Raw genomic sequence first — 26,156 nt, 5'->3', positions numbered from 1 at the left:
TCTTTTATTCACCTTGGGTCAGGCGTAAAGGTCAGATCAAGGTAAAACACACACAACCTTATTTCTGGAAAATTTGCTTGACGACTTAGCCTTTGACACTCATTTCGAGCTCCTGGATCACAATGACATACAACGGCATGTTATATACTTGATACAGGTCAGCTGATGAAACTGAACCCAAACTGAACTCGGCTAGCCACGTGCTTTGAGGAGTATGCCGCTTTGGATAGTGCTTGGTGTCGTCTGTCAGTGCAAATAACAAAATAATCCCAAAGTTTTGTGGCCATTTTTACCGTCTTAAGGCCAAGTTAGATCACTGACTGGGTATTTGCGCTGCCATTTGTACACTTTATACATTCTGACACTTAACTTATATATGAATCTAGCTTGGAAAGGTTGGTTGCGTGAAAAGCTTTGAGAGCACTTCGGGCACCGATCTGGAGTTTGGTCTTATTTGATCTCATTTGACTCTAAGTTCACGACTTCAGGATATCGGCACTTAACACAAGTGAGGTCAGGCACCTACCCTTTGAGGATATTGTGTACATACCTCGCTTTTTGGATGTGTGTGGGACACATTGACCGCCCATCCTCCCACCCCAACCAAGCGCAGCATGTTAAACCGGCCGTCCGGGCGCGTGTTGGCGGTTTGATGCGCTGCGCTCTGCCAGCTGTAGACGGGCTATCTACGCGGAGAGCGAAGCAAAAGCACGTGCTAATACGCAACGCACACAAAAACAACACAAGGACGAAGCATAAACGATGAAAATGTATTTCAATTTGAGGGGGTCGCACACAACTTGCGTGCAAGGCATTCTAATGGAGACGTCACGAAACAGCACGATGGAGAACAGGCGCGCCTCAACGTCATAGGATCACGCGGGCCAAATAGCCTTGGAGACCTGTTTTACACATGACTAGCACCTATTGGCACAGTGATCGGTACAATGTCTCGAACCAGCGAAAGTTTAACACAAATACAATACATTGTCCACACGGTGAGGCATGCCTATGCATGGGTGAGGCAGGCCGACAAAATAGCGCCCCATTCTGGTGTTATCGACCTCAGTCCAACTTCATAGAAAGAAACTACAAAACCGTGCAGTGTTAAGTAAATCGTGCAAGAACACCGTCCAAACTTCCTTCTGTCGTATCTAAAATAGTAAGTAGTCCATGAATAACGCATATCATTGAATCAGTCAGTGATCAAAGGTATGTCCAAACGTCGCAATCTCGAAGTGTGTTCGCAGTGGGGATTTATGACATCTGGACCCTAAGCGACTGCGTAGGCGCGCTGTCTGGGCTGTATGCAGCTATATACTGTCATTAGGTGCGCCCCTCAGCCACGGAACCTTGTGTGGGCTCAATTGGCCAGCTACCTTTGTTCCGTGTAAACCCATATCCATCTATGATAATTTTCGAAGCGTTGCAATGGATTTGCCACCACCTTGCTTCTGGCACGCCGGCTCATTTGAAAGATTAAACGTAACAAAATGGGACGACTCAACTCTTCGCTTTTGTAAAAATCATGTGATGCGGCTAGGCCAACTTTGCTTTGAAACGGTAAAATACAACAAGAAGTGACACCAAACTGGGCCTTAAATAAATAGCATTGCTTTCGTAGCCCTCTTTTTTTCAAACGCACATAGAGCTTCAAAAAAATATCTTGGTTTGTCAGTCTCTGGTGATATCTGTCTCGATTTGTTTCCCAGCGATCACTGTTAAGCTTTGTCGGGCCAAGCTACATCATGGTGCTTGTGCCTTGCGGCAGCGTTATTGATTGCTACATTGATTGTTGTCAACCATGTCAACCATGATCAATGTCGAAGTCATGTCAACTATCCAGGGCACTACTCAATGTACAACACGGCGCGTTGTTTGACTTGCCGTGAACTGTGCAGAGCAAATGGTCTCGACAACTTCTGGCCACGTTTCATGCGTATTACACCAGTTTGCTTACACTTGGCAGGACTCTATGCCGAGTGTAGCACATTCGCACAATATGCTGCGATCAAACATTACCATCTTAGACTTCTACGAATACTCGATGGGCACACACTACACACATGATGAAACCGATTTCGGCGCGGTTCTGAAGAACTTTATATGTACACAGAGACCAGCGGTATGCCGATGGTGTAAACTTCACAAAATGACGCGATTCGCCATGCACATGTAGAACATATAAGACAATCATGTGGTCAGGATGCGGTCAGTCGGGCAAATTACCGTGCAATATCCCACTGGATGGGTTATTCTTGTTGCAGTGACCTTACAATCAGGGACCACCCATCGGCAAGGAATACACGCGCGGAACGCTCGCGAGTGACCTCCCTCAGACGCACTTACATGGAACGGAGCCGGCCGCTCCACCCCTGTGCACTGCCTGCATAGCGCCTCAAAGTAGAGCTGGCTGGCTGAGCTCTCAGTCAGTCGCCCTGGTCGCGGCGGGCCGGCCCGACTGCACTGGCCACAGGCGCTGGACCGTGCTGGCGTCCCGGGCCGTCCAGCAGCCTACCTCAGGTCAGCTGGACCGGGCGTAGCGTGGCTCTCAGGGGACACATCTGCGCACTCCCTGCAGGCGGCCATGTCCGCCCAGGTCGACACAGTCTCTCGCGGCTCAGTGCACCACTGCAAGATCGCAGAGTTTGTCTCGGGTTACGACATTTCCATACAGCCAAAGCGTTCCCAGTTTGCTCATTTGGCCGATCGCGTTGTCTCCAATCGGCTTGTTTCCCCAAGACCCGGGCGGCGGTTCGTTTCGGCCAGCATCGCTTGTCATGCCGTCGTCGCATCTGTACGCCATTGCGACATATCTCGTATCTGCACGTCCTCCCCTGGGTGAGCAGAGGCCACAGGGCCGACCTTTCGCGGATGCCGAGCCACCGCCCGGCAAGTCCGACCCCTCCTGCCGCCCTCGGCCGGCGCGCGGGCGCCTCAGTTGCACGTGTGTCTCTCGACAGTCCGGTTGCACTGCTCGCACTGCACGTGGCAGCAGTAGACGAAGCGGCAGTTGCACTTCTCGGAGAGCTCGAGCACCTCGGTGCGGAAGCCGCGGCCGCAGCAGAGCAGCTTGCAGCCGTCCATGCCCCAGGAGGTGCGGTTGCACTCCCGTCCGCGTGTGCCGGCGATCCCGAATCTGCCGGTGCACAGCGGCGCCGTCAGTCTCGTGACGCCTGTCAGCCGTCAAGGGATGTCGGTCACGACTCGTAAGGGGACAGCTACACACGCGTCTCCAAGGATATGATGGGTCACCAAGGTAAGAGCTTTTGACAGGAGCATTAAGAAATGGGCAGGATTTCGGAGCTGTCATTGCAGGGCAAAGTGTTCTGTTAGGGTGGGAAGCGGGGGTCGCACCAATGCTTTCATCTTCATTGGTCTTTCCATGCACCGCCATACTCTGCAGGTCAAGCTTTTCCACTGTCGGTCTGCTGACATTCAACGTGACCCCATGGTTGGTACCCATCACTGGGAGGAGGTTGGCAAATCATGGGCAAATTCCGTGTCATCCCAAATCATGAGCTCCGTGACTGCGACCACCGAGAGGCACCCTCCGTCCTCTGCGTTTCCCATCCCGGCAGTGTTCGCGGCGTGAATGTGCAGCGGACGCAGCGTGACCGTGCAGCGGGCGCAGCGTGACCGTGCATCGGGCGCAGCGTGACCGTGCAGCGGGCAGCGGGCGCCCTACTTGTCGTTCCTGTCGCAGTAGTTTGGCGAGTCCTCGAGGTACACCAGGTCCCGCCTGGTGGGGCGCTTCTGGCGCGGATATTTGGGCTTAAGACGAAGCCGGCGTCTGCGACGAACTGTGCGCATCATCGTGGCAGAATCAAACTTCTTTCTCAGTTTGTCACCGATCTGCAACACCAGTCAGAGTCATTGGTGAATTGATGTTAAGTTGTAACAATACAATTTTCTAAACATTGGCACCAATCACGTAAGCGCGCTGATTTCGCAAACGTCCAACACACTGGAATAATTAGGAAGCCCATTGACTCTTTGTTTTCAAGATGCCATAATCTGAGAGAAAATCTAAATAAGCACAAAATCCGGCACGGGTGAGTTGGCTGCCGTGATCACTGACCCAGGCACTGAGCGACATGTAGACAGATATGTTAGAGCAGCGCAGAGATATGTGTGAACTTAGCTCCATGAATCCCGATCAGACTGCACGGTATGTTCAATATCGGGCATCTTCAAGATCATCAAGATCAGCAATCAAGCACAACGATTTCTCAGCTAGTCCGGCAATTTCGCTCATTCACAAGGCCTTACTTCCCACATCCCATGTGAAGAAAGAGCACGAGAGCCAGCACGAGCAGCACGGACAGGGTGAACTATAGAGACGTGACAACTGCTTAAACCGTCGGACAACTGAACTGTTTCTCTCCTCACCACGACACGCTGGTTCCATACCTCTCTGAAGGGCGCCATCTTTCTCCAGCACACCTGCATGTTACAGGACCCGGACACACCGTGGCACTTGCAGAGACGCACTAGGCTCTTCTTTATTATCTGCAACAATGTCGCAAGCCGTGAGAGGCGGGACGCGGCTCAATACGTATGGAATGTTCGCCCATGGCCCTCCCGCTGTGCTTATTGGTAGTGGGCTGAGGCATTGGTACAAAACTTCAGCAAGTATGGTTACAACTGGCATGGGTCAGTCAACCAGTCGCAAGGAATGCGGAAGTGGACGTTGAACATTTGCAGTTATACGAACGGACAGCGAGGCAGTCAGTGACATCGCGACAGTGAGTATGTAGACGCTTCGCCGGACTTGGCTGTTTCGGTTTTTATGTCATCGTAATTTCTGCTCCGACAGGCACCGCTGGATTTCATCCGTGGATATTCCATCCCATTACCGGTATAAAATTTTACATCTTCGTTTTACGGCCTATAATATCCTTATCACGGAACGCCGGGAGCCAGTAAAACGGGAACAAAGGGGGCTTTTCACTGGAGTGGGGGAAACTTTCAGCTCGCTGGATAATGCTGCTTTGTGGAGACCTCCGCTGCCATTGTTCGGTTCCATTGTCCCGTATTTACCAGGGGATATGCAAGTTTTGTCAAACATTCGACTCTCCATTACCAAGGGACCCTAAGCCAAGTTCCAGACTCAATTCAGTGATACAGAGCGTGGCGGTCTGTTTCAGATAAGCTCTGCCTCACAAGGCATCGAGCCGCCGCTGGTGAGGCCAGCAGTAGCTGCTTCCCGACGCATCGAACCGGCATATTTGACGGAGCCATCAGGGTCGCTTGAAGCTGCAGCTTGTCTCTCATCCGTTGCTTAAACATCGCCGGCCGCAGGTCAGCTGGACATTGCGCTGTGGCTGCTTGCCAAGCGCAAAGTACGCTTGGCATTAATCAAGAGCTTGTGCACCACGCGCTTTGTTCCCGTGCAGCCATCAGTGACATCCAAAGGTGACGATGACACATCACCATGCGGACACGCCCGCCCAAGTCGCTGCATGACACGGATGATTCAGTTCTGACATAGCTTCTCATGCGTCCGCGCAGCGTCAGCAACGATTCAGTTCTGACGTAGATTGTCAGCTGTGAGCGCAGCGTCAGCAGAGACCGACAATGTAGCAGTCGGGTGCTGCAGCATGGAGCATGCAGCTCCATTGACTGCGGCGGTGCGCTGCAGCTGTGCGCGATGGCTGTACATGCGAGTGTGTGGAGGAGAGCTGTCATAGGGGGGATGGTTGACAGGCTGCTATGGGGCGACGTTTTGAGGCGTGTTTATAGTGTGTGTGGCGTTAGTCCCAGGCAGGCAAGGAGCTGCTGCTACAAGATGGTCAAAGCCTGTTGTACCGACACCCTCTGACAGCGGGAGAATAGCGTGAGAGCTGTTTGGTTGAAGCACACATTCAGGTTTCGGTCGCTGGCGGAGCCAGGCCGCCATCGCAGGCTCCAGAGCGTCCGCGAGTGCGTGGCGAGTGCGTCGCTAGAACGTTCAGCAGCGCCTCACGCTTCACTCATGTCCAGCCACAGAACAGCTCACCCTTCGCCCAGCCTCGTTGTTGTGAAGGTTCATCTGGCCCTCGGCCGAGTTCCTCTCCTCGTTCGAGTCGACGAACTCTTTGCTGAACATGCGTCCAAAGTCCACGTCCTGTCAAACAAAAAGGCGTATCTGAGTCACAGCATGTACAGATCAGCACTGCACAAGACGGTTGGCCAAGACGACAGCTCGTCCTAACTGCATGCACGGCTGAGCTGATGAACAAAACATGAATCCACGAAAACCACGGAACAACTTCTCCCCAGCCCCGATGTGTATTGCTTGAAGGCTTCGTAACCACTTCGCACCTTCCTCAGGCTGACTGCCCCACAGGAACATATCGTTCGCCTGCAGAGCCCCAATCGCAATAAATACCCTAGCGCCTGCTATGAATTGAGGAGAAATCTACCGCCTCGCCTAGCGAGCGCACTTCTATCCTCTTCTGCTCTCGCCCGTCACGCAGCTCGCCCGGCACCTACCCGGCTTCGGGGAGAAGGAGTCTCACCTTGGAGCAGGCGCCCGGCACCGTGGGAGGAGGAATCTCACCTCGGAGCAGCTGCCCGGTACCGTGAGAGGAGGAATCTCACCTCGGAGCAGCTGCCCGGTACCGTGAGAGGAGAAATCTCACCTCGGAGCAGGCACCCGGTACCGTGGGAGGAGGAATCTCATTTCGGAGCAGGCGCCCGGTACCGTGGGAGGAGGAATCTCACCTCGCAGCATTCGCCCGGTACGGTGGGAGGACGAGTCTCACCTCGCAGCATTCGTCCGGTACCGTGGGAGGAGGGGTGTCACCTCGCAGCAGCCCTCGGTATCGTGGGAAAAAGAGTCTTACCTCAGAGCAGCCGCCCGGTACCGTGGGAAGAGGAGTCCCACCTCGGAGCAGGCGCCCGGTACCGTGGGAAGAGGAGTCTCACCTCGGAGCAGCCGCCCGGTACCGTGGGAACTTACCTCGGAGCAGCCGCCCGGTACCGAGGGAAGAGGAGTCTCACCTCGGATCAGCAGCCCGGTAACTTGGGAAGAGGAGTCTCACCTCGGAGCAGGTGCCCGGTACCGTGGGAGGAGGAGTCTCACCTCAGAGCAGCCACCCCACTCCCAGCGTTTGGCGCGCCGCGTCAGGATGCGCTGGTCGCAGCCGCACTCGGCAATCTCTCCGCGGCTGCAGGCGCGTGTGATGCTGTACGCCACACCGGCAGCCGACACGGCGTGGATGTAGGCACGCTCGCGACTCTCTGCCGGCGGAAGGGGGAAGGGGGGGGGGGGGAGCGGCGGTCAGCGGGCTGGCCAGAGCCGCTGAGCCGCCTGACGGGAACAGTATGGTGCAGGACGATCATGAAAGGCGGCGTTCGGCCAGTCGGCTGGCCGGTCTTTCAGCTCGCCACAGTGGCTTAGCACCGAGAAACACCAACAGTCCAGTGACTTGTTGCCTGTCTCTGGTGGACAGCTGGCTCGGAGGATACATGGCAGCTATACGGCATAACAGCGGAACCCTAGGAAAACAGACCGCAAGCAGGCCAGCGCCCTTCCTCTGGGATTAATATCTATTTTCCTCTCATTGTTTTACGACGCATGCCAGTGATGTGGTACTGCCGTTGTAATTCCTCACCCTGCTGCGGCGAGACGCCAAAGCATCGCAGCGTTAACACTACCAGACTGGGACTGATAAGTTCAGAACTTGGCTTGGTACTGGCTATGGAACGGAGGGCAGCAGAACAAGCACCCGTACGCATGCCAATTATGTGTGCTTCTTCACATGGCCTGAGCAATGCACAAGGCTGCATAGGCAGGTTCGTGTCGTGCCAGAACAACCAAAGATGAAAGAAAGGAAGTGGCAAAGGGCGGATGAAGTCGTAATCGTCAGCACGGAGACCACGACCAGCGATGAAAGGACCGCTCACGGGGCCTCGACGACAGCGGTTCAGACAGGCTGGCCAGTGATCTGGTATGCGCATGCGATACAACACAAAAAAGGAGGACGGTGATAGCGTACTGACGGCGACGACACCACCGAAGACGGACGTGTTGTTGTTGAAGGTTGAGCAATTCCAGCGGTAGCCGCGGAACTGCCACTGGCACTCTTCGATCCCAGTTTTGGCGCCGCGACCCACGCTCTGCAGCAGACCAGGGGGGGGGGGGGGGCAAGGTCACACACCACGCAGTGATCCGGGGCACGGTTCAGCGACCGCGCTCAGTGCCAAGAAGTGAAACATGCTCCCAGGTCACACAAGGTCTGGTAAACGGAGGAAATGCTTTCAGAGCCCACATGTGCCCCGTCCGATTCATTCCCTGTCTGGAGATAGTTGTCTTCATTCTCATCCTGCATGCAGCAAGAGAAATAAAGGTTATATGAGCATTCCAATCAAATTTATGATCCATACATCGGCATTCAAAATACAAAGAGAATGCAGCCTCATACGGAGCAACAAAACACATTTGCCCGCCCCATACAGGGAAGAGCACGCCGACCTGTGGTTTCCACGGCCGCAGACATTCAAAACGACTTCCTGTGCGGCACAATCGGGCCACCTTAATGACAGCCTGCCCGCGCGTCTCCCGGTGTTGCGGTGAGCGGCCGCGGCGGCGAATGTTGCGCCACCGCGACACTGCGGCGCAATTTACGACACGACCGAAGGCGCGCACAAAGCGCCGAGCCGCGCTCTTTTACGACCTCGGTCAGCGCGTGATCGGAGTGACCGCCTGCCACGCCGCGGTCGGCGACCATCCTACCTGCAGGATGTTCCGGTCCAGACCACACAGTTCGCGCTGGCGGGCCACCAGGTAGTGTAGCTTCTGGCAGGTGTTCTGGTACGTGTTGGACGTCATCTGGAGGTCGATCGAACTCTGCATGCCCAGCAGCCTGCCGGCGGGGCGGCCGCGTCACAGACAGGCCGCGTGACCAGAGGTGAAGGGTGACGCCACAGGTCGCACACCAGGCTGACGAGGTGATGGCTGTGCTGGGATCGCGCCATAGGCCGTGGCCGGTTGTACTAAAAGCCTACCCAGATCACAGCTGGACCTCCAGACAACAGGCAACGCACTGCCAATAACGAGAGCGGGACGGACGACAGCTGCTCTATTGTTGACCGCATGCTCTTCGAAATGTTTTAAGTCACTGAAGTGACGGACACACAGATAAAGCGTGTGCAGAAAACCATGCCTGCCAGTGGGCCTGGTGACCACCCCTCGGGCCACCTGAATGCGACGCCGCAGGGTGACCTCTCAGATCTCGGAAGCACCGCCCTGCCTGGGCGGGTTTCTCTGGCCCGGACGGACAGTCGCCGGCAGCAGCACACTGACCAGCAGCCACGTGCGTGAGTTGAGGGGCAGCAGACCCGTCTGGGGGACCGTGATCCCGTGGCCTCGTCGGGCGGACGCCAGAACAGTCATAGACGCCTGCCGCATCTATGAGTGGCCGCTTATCGAGTGGAGACCAGTCAGCCATCGACCAGGACAGGGGTCGGACGCCTGTGGCTGCGGCCAGTGGTGCTTAAAGGGTCGTTCGTTTATTTCGGTGTGAAAGAGTGGATGGAACTTCCACTGCTTCGATATGGATTCGTCGCAGTGCTGCTTGACACAGCCTGTTCTAAGCTGTCGACTTTAACCATGATATGGATCATGAGACCCAGAAATTACCAGTTGTGACAATAATACGTCGCCGAATAGCAGGCCAACGCGAATCATTGCTCCGAGCGCGTAGTCCTAGGCCAGTGGCTCTGCGTGTTGCAATCATAACGGACGTCAAACAGTTGCCTGAATAACTTTACTTTATCGGCCGTCCCCTGAAAAACCTGTGGTTGTAAAAAAGTACATAAATCTATGCAGGTTGACCGGGCCGCATTTGGAAGGAATGTAGTTAATCACTCAAGCTAACGCTCCTTTTATAAAACCATGCATTTCTGCTGAATGCCTGACAACCACATATGATTTACAGTTATCCTGACTGGCATTTACAACAGGCGTAAGATATGAAAGCCTTCTCATGCACTGAACTGCCATGTTCCTTCAAAGATTTGAGAATGACTTATTTGACCAGATTATTGCCTCGTGACCCTTGCTTGGCAGCCGAATGCGGGTACTACATGCCTGCCATGTATGTGGGATCACACTCGGTTTACAGACCATGTAATTGAGCCGTAGGCAAGGCCACATTGCTTCTTCACTTAATGTAGTTTCAGTTTTATAAGGTGTGAATACCAGTGAAAACGTATGGTTCATACGAGCGGCAGACGCAGTCATTGGTACCAAATGACCACACCGACAGTCTAGTTACGAGTTGAGTTGCAAGATACTCATCCACGTGCTCGATTGAAACGAAGTCCGTACCGCACACAAAATACAAAAAACAGCAGCGATTCCGTTAAATCATTTGTAAGCCGAAGCTCTTAAAGCAGGCGCCCGATTCACAGTGTTGAATTCGAGAGCTCGAGAAAATTTGAGAGCTCACAGCTCAAGAGAACTCGAGAGCTCACAGCTCGATAGAACTCGAGAGCTCTCAGCTCGAGAGAACTCGAGAGCTCAAAGCTCGAGAGAACTCGAAAGCTCACAGCCGAAGAGAACTAGAGAGCTCACAGCCCAAGAGATCTCGAGAGCTCACAGCCCGAGAGAACTCGAGAGCTCACAGCTCGAGAGAACTCGAGAGCTCACAGCCCAAGAGATCTCGAGAACTCACAGCCCGAGAGAACTCGAGAGCTCACAGCCGGAGAGAACTCGAGAGCTCACAGCCGGAGAGAACAGCAAAGGTGCGTGGGATTCCTCATAAATGCATCACAGTGTGCTGGATTGGAAGTAGATTTGGCTCCTCAGACGTGAGGCGCTCAGTTTTCTCTCCCCTGTCGCACAATGGTGGGAGGCGGTAACAGTAACGACGACAGAAACGGGTCCCCTTGGACAACAAGTTCCAAGTCATCAGCTCAGCAAGCGCTTTACAATCTGACGACCTTATGGCGTACGGCCATTCAGAAAATCACGTCAATGTCATGCAGCAGAACAGAAGTCATTACAAAAGTGGTCCGACCAAACCAGATGCGTCGCTCGTCGGCCAACCATAACCTAGTCGCGAGGCTGAATAAAAGGTTGTGGGCGACCGGCCGCGTTCTGGCATCGATCTGCCGTGCACCGGAGGACGGGTCCATTTGCGGTCCCCTCTTGCGTCTCCCCCCCCCCCCCCCCCAGGCAAGGACACGCTGAACAGCGAGGCACACAAAGGAGGGATGATACGATCAAGCCTCGAAACACACCAGAGCCAATGGGGACCGGCCGGAAAGGGTTCGGTCAGATTTGCAGTCCGATTGAATGGGCCTGGGTTTGGGCCCTTTAAATCACATCTCTAATCACTCGCGCAACATCAAGCCCCTGGATTAAGAGTAACGGGCTGGACACAGCAAACATCCGCACGCGCGCAGCACGTTATGTAGCGGTGAAAGGATTTCATTTCAGTCCAAAGCGAGTCAGCTTAAGATGAGTGTCTTGGCAATTGAGGCGCCATCATGTACTGCACACATGCAGTAAAATGCACTCTAATCGCAGCCAGCTTGTTCCCCCATGGTCACGGTTCTCAGGCATCATCGCCCTGATGATAACCCCGCTTCTCACCAGCATATGCCCCTGTCCTCATGGTTCGCCCTCAGTGACCGGCCGGCCTGACCTCGATCATTTGAATCTGTGCCGCCGCTCCTGAGCGGCCGTCCGACTCCCGAGCAGCTGTCCGGCTGTGGATACCCCCTCCCCTCCCCACCTCACCTCATCGCCCGGTGACATGTCATGACGGACCGACCTCGCTGACCGCGCCGCCGCCGCCGCCGGTCCGGCCCGTCATCGGCCGGCGTCAGGCGGCTGGCGACGCCCACCTGACTCACTGTCGTCGCCGACGGTCACCTGCCGGCGGCGTCGCGCCGCCGGCGCCAGGTAGCAGCGCCACAGCGTGAGTCAGAGGCGCCGCCGCCGCGTGCGCCGCGCGTCCGCCTCATTAGGCCGCTAACTAATTGCGCGCGGCGTGAGGGCTGGCCCAGTCAGCACCCCGGCCATAGCGCCACTTCCGCGGCGCGCGAGATTTATGTTGGGAGCTGTCCGCCCCCGTCGCTCGCCCCAGGAGGGGAGCGTCCCTGTCCGTTCGGGTCTGTCCGCCGCCTCGCCCTGTCCATAGCGGGACAGCTGCACACAGAGGACAAGAGACGTGCCCGCCGTGGTGCGAACGGCGGTGGGGGACGGCGTCCGTCACATGTGCGAGCCTATGAATCTTCCCATTGTTTTTTGGCTCTGTCGCTTTCGAAGCCGGTTTCGTCATCTGTTACTCATTTCCAGTCGACTGATGGCGCGGCGCGGCCTTCACGGGTCGGCTGGTGGCTGGAGGGGTTGGTAACCATTCAGCGGGCATTAACGTCGCCAGTGAAGGGATTTCTCGATTGTGCTCGATCCGCTAATAGTCTCTGGCTTGAAGTCTTGTCCTGGTTTTGCCACAGTTGGAGCCGACGCGTTGTTCGTGTGCGCAGGAGCACGCCATTGGCGAAACCTCTCTGTTGTTGGGACTCAGCCTACGTGCTTTCATTCGTAGAAGCTAAACAAAAGAAATGCTTTTGCTGCTTGAGTAAGTTTGCCCAGTTGCCCCAGAACAACGGGTTCATGACCACCGTGTTGGCACAAAGCTCCCGAATATTCGTGCACTTGAAAAGGAGCAAACGGAATAAAACCTGTTCGCAGACGGCCAATGTAGTAGCCTTTTCAATTGCACTAGTTCAGATCACGGTGCGGCTCTGTCAAACACCTTACGCCTCATGCCTGCACGAGGTGCCAGAATCCTTCAAGATGGGCGCTTATTCTTACTCCCTGTGTGCCATACCAAGCGACGTTCTGCCCGCTTTGCTGCTTAGATAAGCATCTTTCTTTTGACTGTATATCTTATACGTTCCTCATATACGCGCGTAAGTTAGGATTTGCGCTCATTGCCTGAGCGAGGATTACGGTGTCTGAGACATAACTGTACCATAGATTGCTTTGAAGGATCAGAACTTAGAGTTGATTCCGTTCAGATGGGTGATAGTGGGGGCGCATTTGTGGCTCGTTGTGTCTAGCCGTTTTCCATTTGCATTTCATCCAAGCCTCAACGAGTATACAGCGCGACTTGTTTGCAATATTGTTATCCACTTTTGTTTGCACAGTTATCATCAATTTTTGCACAGCAGCGTCCCCATCCTTACGTGTTTTCAATCCCAGTAAGCAGTAAACAAAAACAACAGGTGGCATAAAAACTGGTACCAGCGTGTAACCACCGCGCTGTAGGCCCAGGCCCCATCGACTTCCCACACGTCCTGCCTTCAATCTCAGCCAAACCCGTCACCTAAATCCCAATGTTGATAACATTGTCGAAACATAAAGCGCGTGTTGGCCGTTTCGAATACCCAGTCGACAAGCACGGCCCAGTTATTGCGGCCGCGGACGCCGGTTAGAGCGCCACTAAGGCTGGGAGCAGCGGCGGTAAACGGCCGCCTCCGAGCCGGCAGGGCCATCAGCCCCAGCAGCGTCCGAGAGCCGCTGGCGGCCGGAGGGGGCACCGCCTGTCATCAACGCTAGCAGCGTCCGAGAGCCGCTGGCGGCCGGTCGGGGGCGCCGTCTGTCATCAACGCTAGCAGCGTCCGAGAGCCGCCGGTGGTCGGCCGGGGGCGCCGTCCGTCATCAGCGCTGGCAGCGTCCGAGAGCCGCTGGCGGCCGGTCGGGGGCGCCGCCTGTCATCAGCGCTAGCAGCGTCCGAGAGCCGCTGGCGGCCGGTCGGGGGCACCGCCTGTCATCAGCGCTAGCAGCGTCCGAGAGCCGCTGGCGGCCGGCCGGGGACGCCGTCCGTCATTCTCGCTAGCAGCGCCCGAGAGCCACCGGCGGCCGGCCAGTAGGCAGGCAGTTCAGGGGTTGTCACCAGCTGCTCGTGTGATTGATCGGTTCAGAGGCTGAACCGGCCTCCAAACCCGTGACTCAGGTCACGAGCTGGGACTAGCCCCGCGTGCTGGGTGAGTCACCTCAGCATCAGGAACTGACCTGGCACGTGAGTCAGTGCCGGAGGTAAGGACCCGTGGGAGGAGTTCGGCTGATGTTTACGAGAACGACTGTCAGCAGGCGCGCGCGCATCCCGGTACCGCGCGCGCCACCCCTGTCGTAAACTTCAGCTTACAGCCATGAAACGTGCCGGGCGAGCGTCCTCCGGGACTTCCCGCCACCTCTCAACAGCGAAGGCGCGCACATATATCCACGGATCCTGTCGAAATTCTGTTTTGCTTTGACTGTGCCGCGTTTCTCCCAGCACCAGGATGACCTCGCCGGCCAGGGCAAAGCGTCGGTCACGCAGGCCCTCGAGCTGGAAGGGCCATGCTTTCTGAGATGTGATGCACGAACCCCGCACCGCCAGCGTCCGTCTGCGTGACGAGGAGCATCCAGTGCTGACGGCCTGTCAGAGGGGAAGTGAAGCGCTCCTCTGCCCAGCCATCAGGACTGAACGCGCGCATCTCAGACCCCTGCAACGGCACCTCCCGCCACGACTACGGGGATGTCGTACTTCACAATGCCGAGTTCCACCAGCGCTGGTCACCTGGTAATCACGCTTGGCTCTGACGTCAGTGGTTGATGGACTGCCAGCCCACACTCGGTGGTATGCTTTAGGTCGTCAGGTGCCCGCAGTACCTGAACGCCGGGTGCAGGTGACCTACAGTATCGGAACGCTGGGTGCAGATGACCTACAGTATCGGAACGCTGGGTGCAGATGACCTACAGTGTCTGAGCGCGCGGGTGCAGGTGACCTACAGTACCCGAACGCCGGGTGCAGGCGACCTACGGCACATGAACACCGGGTGCAGGTGACCTACAGTATCCGAACGCCAGGTGCAGGTGCTCTGCACTGTTTGAACGCCGGGTGCAACACCGTCACGCACCGTAACTGTACGTCACACCCATGCAAAATGCATCTCAGCCTTAATATCGTTAGCCGATCAGTACAAACTAAGATTCCGTGACGCACTCCTGATCTGCATTTCCTAATTCATCGCTGGGCGAAAATCCTCTGCCCCGCCAGATAAGCGTCAGGAGCTTAGAGCGCACGCTAACCGGAGCACAGCCAATCAGACACGTGCCTCTCCCAACCCGCACACGCGCCTGTCGCCGCGTGTTTGCCACTCTGGTTTGGTCGGAGGCCCTGCGCGGCCGACCCAGCCTGGCAGCCGGACAGCGGGTGACCAGGTCCGAGTGCCTGCACCGATTGGACACGGCGATTACGGCTGTGGCGGCCTGTCGAGCGAGCGGCGAAAAACGAGACGCTTGTGACGCGGTCGCGCCAGGGCGCCGGCAGCATGTCGTAAGTGGCTTCTGTCCCGCTTGGTATTACACCGCTTCGACCAGTCGAGTTCAGACTGTGTTTGTTTGGATCAAGAGCCGGCAGAGAAGTGGCATTATACTCCGTGATTGGCGGTAATTGGACACCCATTTGCGTGATCAAATGCAAATAGCTTGAATGAGAGTTCGAAGCTCACAGCAGGCCCGCCCTGTCTCCAGAAGTGCGATACAGAACGGGTAATGCTTGAAATCTTGAAGGTGTTAAAAGAGGCAGAAGGCCACACAATGAACCAAAAATCAAGAGAAGGCTGCTCAGAAAGCTAGATTTCACCATTTTGTGGGGTGCGTCGAGCGGTTCAATTACGACGGATGTCGTCATGAACGACGAAAAATACTTAGCCTGTTACAGAGCTCATATGCCCTGCAATGCATGTTTTTGTACTGGCCCTGGAAGTGACAATCCAAAATACATTACACTGAAGCCCAAGGAAAGTGCAAAAAGTTGTGCCGTGCAATTTTTAAGAAGTTTGCACACAAGTCGGTGAATCGGGCGTCATGTCACTGCAACATTACACTCAGTTTGGCTAACATAACATTAGGCAAGGGCGAGAGCTCTGTACGACCTTGCTGGAAGCCGTGCCTGCAAATCTCGAGCACGTGCAATCGCAGCGGGACGGTATCCATACAGGCCGATTACCGGTGATGGTGATGGTGATGACAGTGGCGAGTCACGTGCAGTTGAGCAGGAACCAGGAACCTAGAAACCTAAAAACCTAGACACCGGGAACCTAGAAACCAGGAACCTAGAAGTGGAGAAACTAGAACCTGGAAACCAGGATGGTTTTAGGATTAATGTCATATCTCTCCAACCGTAGCAGAAACACTTTTCGCCTGTTTCTACTGACGCTACTGGCGCTACTGACATTACGGACGCCTGTTTCAAAGGCCAGGCAAATGCATCGTAAACAAACCACCGAGCGAGTTCAACGCTGTCTGATACAGAGAAGGATCAGCAACCGTCTCGGTAGTGGTCAATGAAGCCTACAAAAACGACCTGGAAGGCACGCTGTTCAATCTAAACGGAGGAAGGCGGCATACGCTGAGATCGCGTGCGCGTGTAGACCGGTCAGCTGTTTCCGGGATCCATCCGTACTAATGGCGTGTTTATCAGTCCTTCAGTCACAATCAACAAGGTGCGAGATGTTGTGGTCCCGATTCGTCGGCAGCATTGAACAGGGCCAACGCGCCACCCGCCCCGAAGTAACGTTATCTGTGGATCAGCTTATCGGTGCTAGTCAGTGAACCTGGTTGCCATTATCATGAAAGACGGCCATGGCCAAGACCAACTTCCTGTTTGTGTGGGTTGCAAACGTAAATGGATTTGTCATAGCTCAGCATAGATCTTACAGGGAAGACAGGTAAATCGTTCGTGGTTTGAGTGGGGGAGTGGAGGGGTGTTCGTCATTTGTTTCCTTCCATGCTCGGCCATAGACCTAACTTCAAATTTCTCAAAAGCATCCATCTATATCCAGATGACCCTGGCCGTCCTACTACTCGCGCCCGTGGCTCAACTTTCTGTATGGTGAGAATATTCACCTCCGTGCTCGCCACGGTCGTCCCACGTCGTGATGCATTCCGTCGTACTGATGCTGGCCGCTGGGGCGTGACCGGCGGCTCATGGCCGCCTCTACCGCGCTCCGGTGAGGCGCCGGCAGCGCCGGTAGGCCCGGGTCAGCAGACTTTCGCTGCGGTCCGCCTCGCTCGCGGCCCTGCGGGGCGTGCTCAAGTGGTGACCCGCCGCCTCTGTGGTGAGCCCCGCTGGCTGGCCAGGTGCGGGGTGGCCGCTGCGCCGGTGGCACGGCCGCCGCTCCGGTAGGACACGTCACCGTGACGTCCTGCTCTGGCAGGATACGTTACCGTGACGCTCTGTCCTGGACGCGTCACCGTGACGCCCTGCTCTGGACACGTCACCGTGACGTCCTGCTCTGGACGCGTCACCGTGATGTCCTCCTCTGGACACGTCGCCGTGACGTCCTGCTCTGGACACGTCACCGTGACGTTTTGCTCTGGACACGTCACCGTGACGTCCTGCTCTGGACACGTCACCTTGACGTTTTGCTCTGGCAGAGCGCGCCATCGTGGCGTCCTGCTCTGGCAGAGCACGCCACCGTGACGTCCTGCGCTGCCGTCACAGGCCGCTGTGACGCGGAGTGCACAGCATAGGTCGCTTTCAGGAATTCCAGGCGAAAACGCAGGTGGTCTCCCAAGATACGGTATGAGCTGGTGTGGGAAATGCACTTTCTCCTGGTTGTTGACTAAAGAGGTTGGAGATCGTGGAGAAGACTATTCTCTGCGAGTAATCGGGAGGAAAGGGAGTAATGCTGTTCGTTGTCGACATTTTAGAGGTTTCTGGTCTAGAAACTACCGTACTTTGAGTGTGCGGCTTATAAGGCCCCAGTCTGATAATAATCTTGAATAGCTGTGGAATGCGATCTTGCATTTGTTTTAGCTACAACCCTGGAAGACAGAATGTAATGATGACATATCCGTCAGAAAAAAGCCTTGCCTCACGATGGCACGAGACCACGATGAAGTCATACAGGCCCATTAGAACTCACTACATTTTTCGGATATTGGAATGTGAGATGAAAAGTTTGCCTTTCTGTTAACCGGGCGATAGTATTCAAGTTCCTTGGCTGTTTGTCATCCAGGTGTCACCGATATCGTATTATCATGCAGTCATTCATGTCAGTGACGCGTAGGATTTGTCACGGATCGCTGCATACGCCAAGTGGGTCCTGTTGTTTGCGTATGGTTCTTGGATAACGACACGTTTTTGATTGCTCACAGCAGGCCAGATGTGATTTTATTTTACTTCATCTCATCCGCATCAGGTAGCCAAGCTGAGCTGAGCGTGATTTAGCGGGAGGCCCGACTTTCTTGTGTCCGCCGCTGCTGCCGGCGCCGTTCAAAGGCCGTGCGGTGAGTGGCGATGACGCGGTTTTTGCCCGGCTAATCCAGACCGGGCGTCTGTCGTCCGGCTCCTGGACCGGCCGCCCGCCGCGACCGTAAAAAGCCGATCGGCGGCGGCGGGTCCCGCACGCTCCGGACCGGACCGCTGCGGCCGGCTCCAGGACCGGGACCGGGACCGGGACCGGGACCGGGACCGGGGCCGAGGCCAGGACCGGAACCGGGGCCGGGACCAGGGCCGGGACGGGACCAGGACCGGGACCGGGACCGGGACCGGGACCGGGACCGGGACCGGGGACCGGACCGGGGACCGGACCGGGACTGGGAGCGGGGCCGGGGCCGGGGCCGGGGCCTACGTCCGAGGCCGGGTCAGCGGCAACCGGACCCAGCCGAGCGCGTGTGCGAATACGCTTCTGAGAGCAGGATGCAGGGCAGGCGCAGCATAGCAAGCCGAGCCTCGATCAATGTCCGAGGGGCGGCCTTTCAGTTACGTTATGCATTTTTGGCCATTCCCCCTCCGTCTTCGTCCTTATTTACGCACTAATCCCGCTGTGCGAAACCCCGTGTTTCCTGGCAGCTCTGTGTTAAGCGTAGCGTTCTAGAAAGGTAGAAACCTTTGGGCCCTAATTGAGCTCAATGTGCAAAACGCCTAAAAACGGACGCATTTGCAAAAACGGTGCGGTACTACGGCATGAAGATCTCACACAAATTAACAGATTTTTGGAGCATTTGTCACAACGGCGTAATAATGTGTCATGAAATGGGTGATGAGAGATGTGAATATTTTTCATTCACATAATTTTTCCTCTGTATTGTTGCTAGCGGATATGACACTTGAAAAAGTTGGTAATGATGAGTTAAACGCAATCTGAGACAAAGTAACTCCCTTTTTGTAAGAGTTCCCGGAAGCCTTGCGGCACAGGTTGTCCAAATTGTCTGTGTTATGCCGAGTAGTGGCACGTGCACTTCTGAGGACGTGTCTGACGCTCCCACACGGGTGATAAAAGGTGTGGCAGCTGCCCAAGCCATTACTAACGGGCGTACCACGACTGTGGCTCTACGGAACTCCTGCCGGATCTGGCAGACACTGACAAGGCGGTGCCGCTAGTGAGCTATAGAAGCATTACACAGTTCCTGAGCTGCAGCCGGTGCTGGTACCGAGCTGTGGCTGGTGCTGGTACCGAGCTGTGGTCGGTGCTGGTACTGAGCTGTGGCCGGTGCTGGTACTGAGCTGTGGCCGGTGCTGGTACTGAGCTGTGGCCGGTGCTGGTACTGAGCTGTGACCAGTGCTGGTACCGAGCTGTGGCCAGAGGCGTGGCCATCGCCGCCGATGTCTGACCGCGCCGAGACCAGCCGAGTCTGCCCTGATTGACGGGCCGGCCGGGCTGCATACGGATACGGCAGGCCGTCACCAGGCACAGGACAGAGTTATGCGGCGGCGCTAATGGCCGCGGCGGCGCGGCCCGTCTCGTGACGCCACATTGCAGTCCTCTCCAGGCTAGGCTCGTGGCGTCAGAGCACGGTTCCGTCCTCTCTCATGACGCGTTACGCCGCGATCCTCTCTAGTCGCCGGGCGTCACGGCAGCGCGGCGTGATGTCTCATTCCACCTCATAATGAAACAAAAGCTGGCCTTTCTCAGCGCTGTAGCCTGGCGTCACGTTCCTCGGTCTCCGTCGCCTCGTGACTCCACAGTGGGTACGTGACCCCTACAGCATCAGGTGAAGACACTCGGCATTGAGCATCAGAGCACGGCACACCGTTACACCGTCTGAGCACGAGACAAGGTGACGTCATCTGAGTCATGTATGTTTCGGTAGACATTTCGGCTACTTCTCGCCAAGGTTTTTCAGGCTCCCGACGGCCTTTCTACCATCAATTGGACATTTTTGTAGAACTCCGCCTTTATATCAAAGCTTGTTGAATCCACTAACATCATCAGACATTCAAAAGAGGCACAGCAACACAACATTATGCACTCGGCAGCTTCTTGGATAAGAAGCGAGCTCATGTGCATTTCCCGGTGACGTCAAATACGCTTCATGAAAATTACAAATTTGAAGTCGCCGGAAAATAAACATGAGTTCACTTCTTTATCCCATAATGGGAGAAATACTAATGGCACAAGTGATGGGCCTTAAGTTTTCAAGAGCGGCAGATGTGCATCGTTATATTAAAAACATCAATTAGCACGGAGATAAGTAAAAATTCCTATCGTTACTTGATGTGCAAAAACCCATGGTGACAGCCACAATGAAAAGACATGCGTACGTAGTGAAAACACAACAGAAGGCCCATAATCACAATTCCATGTAAGGTAGATGCTACCTACCACCCAACAACTCAAGAGTTGTGCAGGAATTTGTTTGTTTGCTTAGGGCTAGAGAGAATTTGCTGATAAATATGCTTGTTTCGAAATTTGAACACGTCTTCTGATATTGCGTTTCTGGAGAATGCCAGTGTTGCCTGTCAGTTGTTGTGCTGATGCCCTGTCATGTTTGTTTGTATATATATATATATATATATATATATATATATATATCGGTTTCTGTTCGTAGGACGATGATTTTGCATAGACCGCTGTCGGAGCCAATCCGCTTGAGCGTGCAGACTGCGATAGCATTGACGGAATATCTGCGACAGTTCACTCACAGAAAGCGGTGGAACCACTTAGCCTGCGAGCGAAAAGCCAGTGTTGTGTGCCGCACGTGAGATAGTGATACATGATAGCGTCCTGCAGGGAAGGAAGCTCTAGAAAAACTCGCACGCCACGTACTTCCAGCGGATTTCATCGGATTTCATGTACGGCTGTGTGCTGTATGAGCATGATTCTGCTATTACAGCGGAGAGTTCCTGCACAACGACTGTGCGGCAACTCTCGCATCGGACGATCTCCAGTGGCATGATGGTGAACAGAACGCATCACATTTTTGGAAGGCTTAATGTACATCAGAAGATAGGCGCACTATCGTGTGCATGCTATATCATGCCATGACGAGCGTGCCATGCATGCAGTCCGCCTACTTTTACAATAGGCAGGCGTTATACCCATGCTATCATCGCGTTTGCTTATTGCATTGACGCGATCGCATGAAATGCCCGAATGCACATGAATGATTATTAAATAAGAGGAGACGCAGGTGAGGCTGGCGCGGTCTACTACAATACCTCGCGGTGCAATCCGTCTCAAGCGCAATAAACACCTCAAGAACGTGCATCCCATACGGGCGGAGAACTGCTATGAACTGTGTGCTAAAGGAGCGATCGTTCTTGGCAAATGATATGGGGACTGCACGACACTGCATAATGAACGCAGTCGTGCCAGGACGCTGCCCCCGCGAGGCACAAGAGACAGTGCATCCGCCCACAACCGAGCGCCAGATAAGACGTGCAGTATACGACCATTACGGCACAGCACCTGCTAATTCTGCTCAGTCCTTCTTCTCATTCTCTTCCCCATGCAGCGAACACCCCAGCTTTACACAGGAAGCTGTTAAACCCAAGAAGATATCCAGTTTCGGGAATGGGCTCGGCTGCATCACGCGGATGCCGCTCACTCTATCCCTTCAGCCGATTTGGCGAGATTGCGTTCGTGATCCGCCGGCTCACTTACCACCAGGTGGCGTTGACCGTGGAGCACTCGAGCAGGAGCAGGTGGCACAGAGCGGCCAGGCAGGCTCGCGTCAGCTTCATCCTCGGCCCCGGCCTCGGCGCGGCGCGTCCGCCACACTGCAGGGGAGCTCCGACTCCCGACCCGGGGCTGGGATCACCCGTGCACCGCCGTCCCCACCGACCGGCGTCGGCACAGAGCCTTCACAGCGCACTGTAGCCGCCGCCGACGTACTGCCAGAAGGCTCGGAAGACCCGCGCGTGCTTCCCTTCCTCCCCCACGCGATGTGCTGCAGGTATTTTCACCGACGCGAGTTCTCGCGAGTCGTTCGCGTAAGCCTCCGCTGCTGACCAATGAGCGACGTCGGCGGCGGCGCGCGCTGCCGCCTCATTGGCGGAGGAGCCGGGCGCCGTGCGCGCCAGGTCGTAAAGAGGACATGCAATAAAATCTGGCGCTCATTCTCCAGCTAATGAAAGAACTAATAGTGTCGATAGGGTCCCCGCTCGTAAACCCAGGCGTGAGGGGAACAGACGCAGCAACGGCGGAGGTGCGGTCTGGGGCGCCGCGCCATAAAATCGATGAGCCCCGACACGCCGCGGTGCCGCCGCACCGCCGGGCGTCACACCAGCGCGTTATCCGGCCGACCGGGCCACCCCGCGCCAGCCGACACGGGCCAGCCCCTCAGCAGCTGGCGCAGCCGTCCCAAACGCCGCCGCCGGCCCTAATCCTCCGCTAATGTCGCTTGAGCGCCGAAGCAGTGACCCTTAATTTCCGTTTCAGCGGCCGTACCGGCGCCTGCATAGTCGGCTGACGAGAGATGACTAGATTTTAAAGCCTTAAGCCCACCGTAATTATTGTAAAGGGGATCGAGTTGCATTAAGCTACATGAGACTGCGAAATATGATTGGATGTTGGAGTTATTGTCCGAGGTTGAGCACTGATATGATGAGAGTGTGTGTTTGTGAGATCGTGCAGGCGCGACGGTGGAGCTGCGTGCTACGCCGATGGCACAGGGAACAGTGTGTCTTACTGGAACGGTGAAAAGGCTGCCAACTGAGCACCCCACTCAGTCTGGCCGGGGCCTTACACTTGCTTCACCTTAATATTTCAACACGAAGTGTGATTATTGATAAGACAGTAGCAACAGCCTTATTCCTCGGAGAAAAACCAGAAGGACGAAATATAGTTCATTTATATTTCTCCATTCTCCTGACCTTTCTCCGAGGAATAAGGCTATGACTACTGTCTTATCTATGCGAATAATGTTCCTCGCGAATGCACTGAAAACTTACGAAGCGTAATTATTCATGGTTGTTCTGTGTGGTTTTTAAAGCACTGACACGTGACTGGTCTGATGAGCTGTAAGTTTTGTTGGAGCCCTGCGATCTGAACGAAATGCAGCCTTCCACTACCTCATTGGATGACGTGGAAAATATGAAAAATAATATCTGCGGAAGATCCGTGCAGTTTGAGTCGAAACGTGGCTCAAAAGCCAACGACCTAGCCTGGCAGCGATACGACATCAACACAGTTTGTTGGAGAACAGAACGGGATACCATACTGCCAAAAGTGCGGGTCGCTCTGTGCTGCCGGCTGTGCACGTGCGGGCGCAAGCCGCTGACCCATACGTCGTGCTGTGTGTAGAGGGCTGCTGTCAGATATCGTCGCCTAGAGTAGACAGAAAGTGGTGAAATGAATGCACGATGTGGATGAATGTATTGTCCACAAATCACTAGCAATCTCAGCAATGTCAAACCGGCGGCAACCAACTTACAAGACACGCGCAGACTGCTGAACCAGGAAAAAACAGCCAGTCGACCTCTCACACCGTGTATTAACAGCTGGAAGGCAGATACGCTCTATTCCGCAGGAACACGGCTATCTATGTGAGCCAGTTTTCATGTCAGGAGAAATGAGAGACTTGTCATATACTCAGGTCGGATAACCCATCTCACATACTGAGCTGAATAACATCAGTACAGGCATTCTGTGCCCATCAAATACTAGAGACCTAAGAAAGGCCTGATGACACCAAGCATCATATGTGCAAGGAAGGCTTAAAACTGCATACACAATGTTACTTGTAGCGACCAAGGCGGTCTCAGACATGACTGAGGTCCTCTTAAAATGGCGTTATAAATCACGTGCATTTTTATTATGCTGTTACAATAGTATAATTATACCAGAGTTTCTCACGGCATGTTAGACGGCATGTTACTAACCTTTTGCACTGTTTCAAAAAAGACGGAGTAAAGAATTTCGGTGACTTCCGTTGCAATTGCAGTACAGTAACGGAGTAATGAGCAAAGGAACTAGTTTTTGAGTAGCGTTGTCCATCTAGACATAGATGTATAGCTTAATGTATATGCATATAAATATATATATATATATATATATATATATATATATTATATATATATAATCTTATCACTGAAGAGGACGAAAGAATACCAAATGCCTTCGCTTTCATACCAGAACCCGCTGTGGCGAATCTTTTCTTTGAAATCGTAGCGATATACACCCACCTTCTGAGACCTTGCTTTCCAAACTTTGATACCACATGCGTATTTGAATTCTACAAAACAATCAACAAACCTCTGGAAAGACAAAATCTTCCTCCCCTCCTCCCTCCCCCCCCCCCCCCACGCTCCTCCGAAAGGGAATCGTTTTTTTTTTTACAGATCTGCCCGCCAGCTTCAGGAAGAAGGATTTTTGAATGCATAAAAATGAATCTCCCTCCTTTAGGCACGCAATTTGGAGTTAAAAAATACTTTCATCGTTGTGTTATTTGTGTAGCTACCGTCAGAACAGAGCCCAGAGTGGCCGGTAGCAAGAATAACCGGTATATCATATTGGTCCCTTTCAGCACAGATATGTCTTGGGACAAGTTGTTTTGCATTACCAGGCTGGTCACTAAGGCCCTGTTTAAAGATGACGAGCTAGGTAGGCAGTGTCAGGCCAGTGCACACAGTTGCTATTGGGACACCAGAATTCAGCACAGACGTGTCTTGGACAGACTGTTTTTCATGACCATGGGGGCCACTTTAAGGCTCCGGCTATAGCTGACATTGACAAGCTGCGTAGGCCACATGACCACGACCTTTGTCAGGCGTACAACAATGCACCTGCAAGATGGAGGAGCAGCCAACTCAAAAAGCAGCTAATAGTCGACAAAAAGACGTAGGAACGTTTCAAAAGTAGGGGCTAGGCTAAGGGTACATTTAAAGGGCTTGTGCTAGGGAGGCAAACCGGCACTCGGGGAGAGAGGGGGGAGGGAGATGGATTAATCTGTCCGCTCTTAATTCACAAAAAATTTTGGAGATGATCAAACATCCTGATTACTGATTGCCGTGCTTTTATCACATACCTACTGCTGTTTCCCCTGGTGCCAGATTTACCCACTCGACCCATCCAAAGTGTTCCGCAAACACGTTCCATTGTTTCATACAATTACTCATGCGTCTTTTTTCCAACCGCCACTCATTAACGGGCGACCAGGAGTGTCCCTTCCATTATCCCAGCGACGCACCGAACTTTACGTTAAGATCAAAAGTGATGCACGCAAGTCGCGACACTCTCTGCTAAAAGTGGAAACAAAAACAAAAATGGAAAGACGACGTTACGAAGCTCAACTGCAGGTCATGTTAGTCATTAACAAACATAAGCAAAGGGGACGAAAAAGTGGTCGTAGCCAAAAACGACATACGATTGGCCGCTGTCATAGTAGTATTAGCACTCACGCAGACTGGGAAGGATGGCAAAGGTCTGGTCCGAGGGGCGCAAGTCCAAGGCTCCAGTTTCAGCCGCCCACCAGACTAAGCATGCTTGTTGCAGGCGGGGGCTCGAAAAACATAGCCGCCATTCACAGGATGAAAATGTACAAATTGGCATAGTAAAGTTACGCACGCATAGGCACACGCACACGCACACGCAAACATACTCATACACACACACGTACATGCATACGCAAAGGCACACGCACACGCACAAACGCGCGCGCGCACACACACACACACACACACACACACACACACACACACACACACACACACACACACACACACACACACACACACACACACACACACACACACACACACTCACACACACACACTCACACACACACACACACACACACTCACACACACACACACACACACACACACACACACACACACACACACACACACACACACACACACACACACACACACACACACACACACACACACACACACACACACACACACACACGTATATATATATATATATATATA

General features: G+C 54.3%; 1 protein-coding gene across 1 annotated transcript; it reads right to left on the bottom strand.

The window, feature by feature from the left end:
- Positions 1 to 755: 755 nt before the first annotated feature.
- Positions 756 to 22,147, bottom strand: LOC119101674 (protein Wnt-4). The gene is made up of 8 exons (XM_037225088.1): positions 21,883 to 22,147; positions 8,723 to 8,852; positions 7,986 to 8,106; positions 7,070 to 7,227; positions 6,002 to 6,109; positions 4,414 to 4,512; positions 3,689 to 3,855; positions 756 to 3,139 (listed from the first exon to the last, which is right to left on the bottom strand). Exons 1-8 carry the CDS (start codon positions 21,960 to 21,962, stop codon positions 2,938 to 2,940), a joined length of 1,065 nt encoding a protein of 354 aa, XP_037080983.1. The 5' UTR covers positions 21,963 to 22,147; the 3' UTR covers positions 756 to 2,937.
- Positions 22,148 to 26,156: the final 4,009 nt, after the last annotated feature.

The sequence above is a fragment of the Pollicipes pollicipes genome, unplaced genomic scaffold, assembly GCF_011947565.3.
Source record: "Pollicipes pollicipes isolate AB1234 unplaced genomic scaffold, Ppol_2.1 Scaffold_4881;HRSCAF=5763_pilon_pilon_pilon, whole genome shotgun sequence".
In the NCBI taxonomy this organism is placed as follows: domain Eukaryota; kingdom Metazoa; phylum Arthropoda; class Thecostraca; order Pollicipedomorpha; family Pollicipedidae; genus Pollicipes; species Pollicipes pollicipes.
This window is presented reverse-complemented; position numbering and strand designations above follow the sequence as displayed.

Excerpts from the sequence above, each read along its gene's own strand:
- LOC119101674 (XM_037225088.1), bottom strand. The coding sequence starts at position 21,962 with ATGAAGCTGACGCGAGCCTGCCTGGCCGCTCTGTGCCACCTGCTCCTG. Across the intron at positions 7,228-7,985 it reads CGGTGGTGTCGTCGCCGTCA|AGAGTCGCGAGCGTGCCTAC; the intron begins GTACGCTATCAC and ends TTCCGCCGGCAG. Across the intron at positions 3,856-4,413 it reads AGATGGCGCCCTTCAGAGAG|ATCGGTGACAAACTGAGAAA; the intron begins GTATGGAACCAG and ends CTGGTGTTGCAG.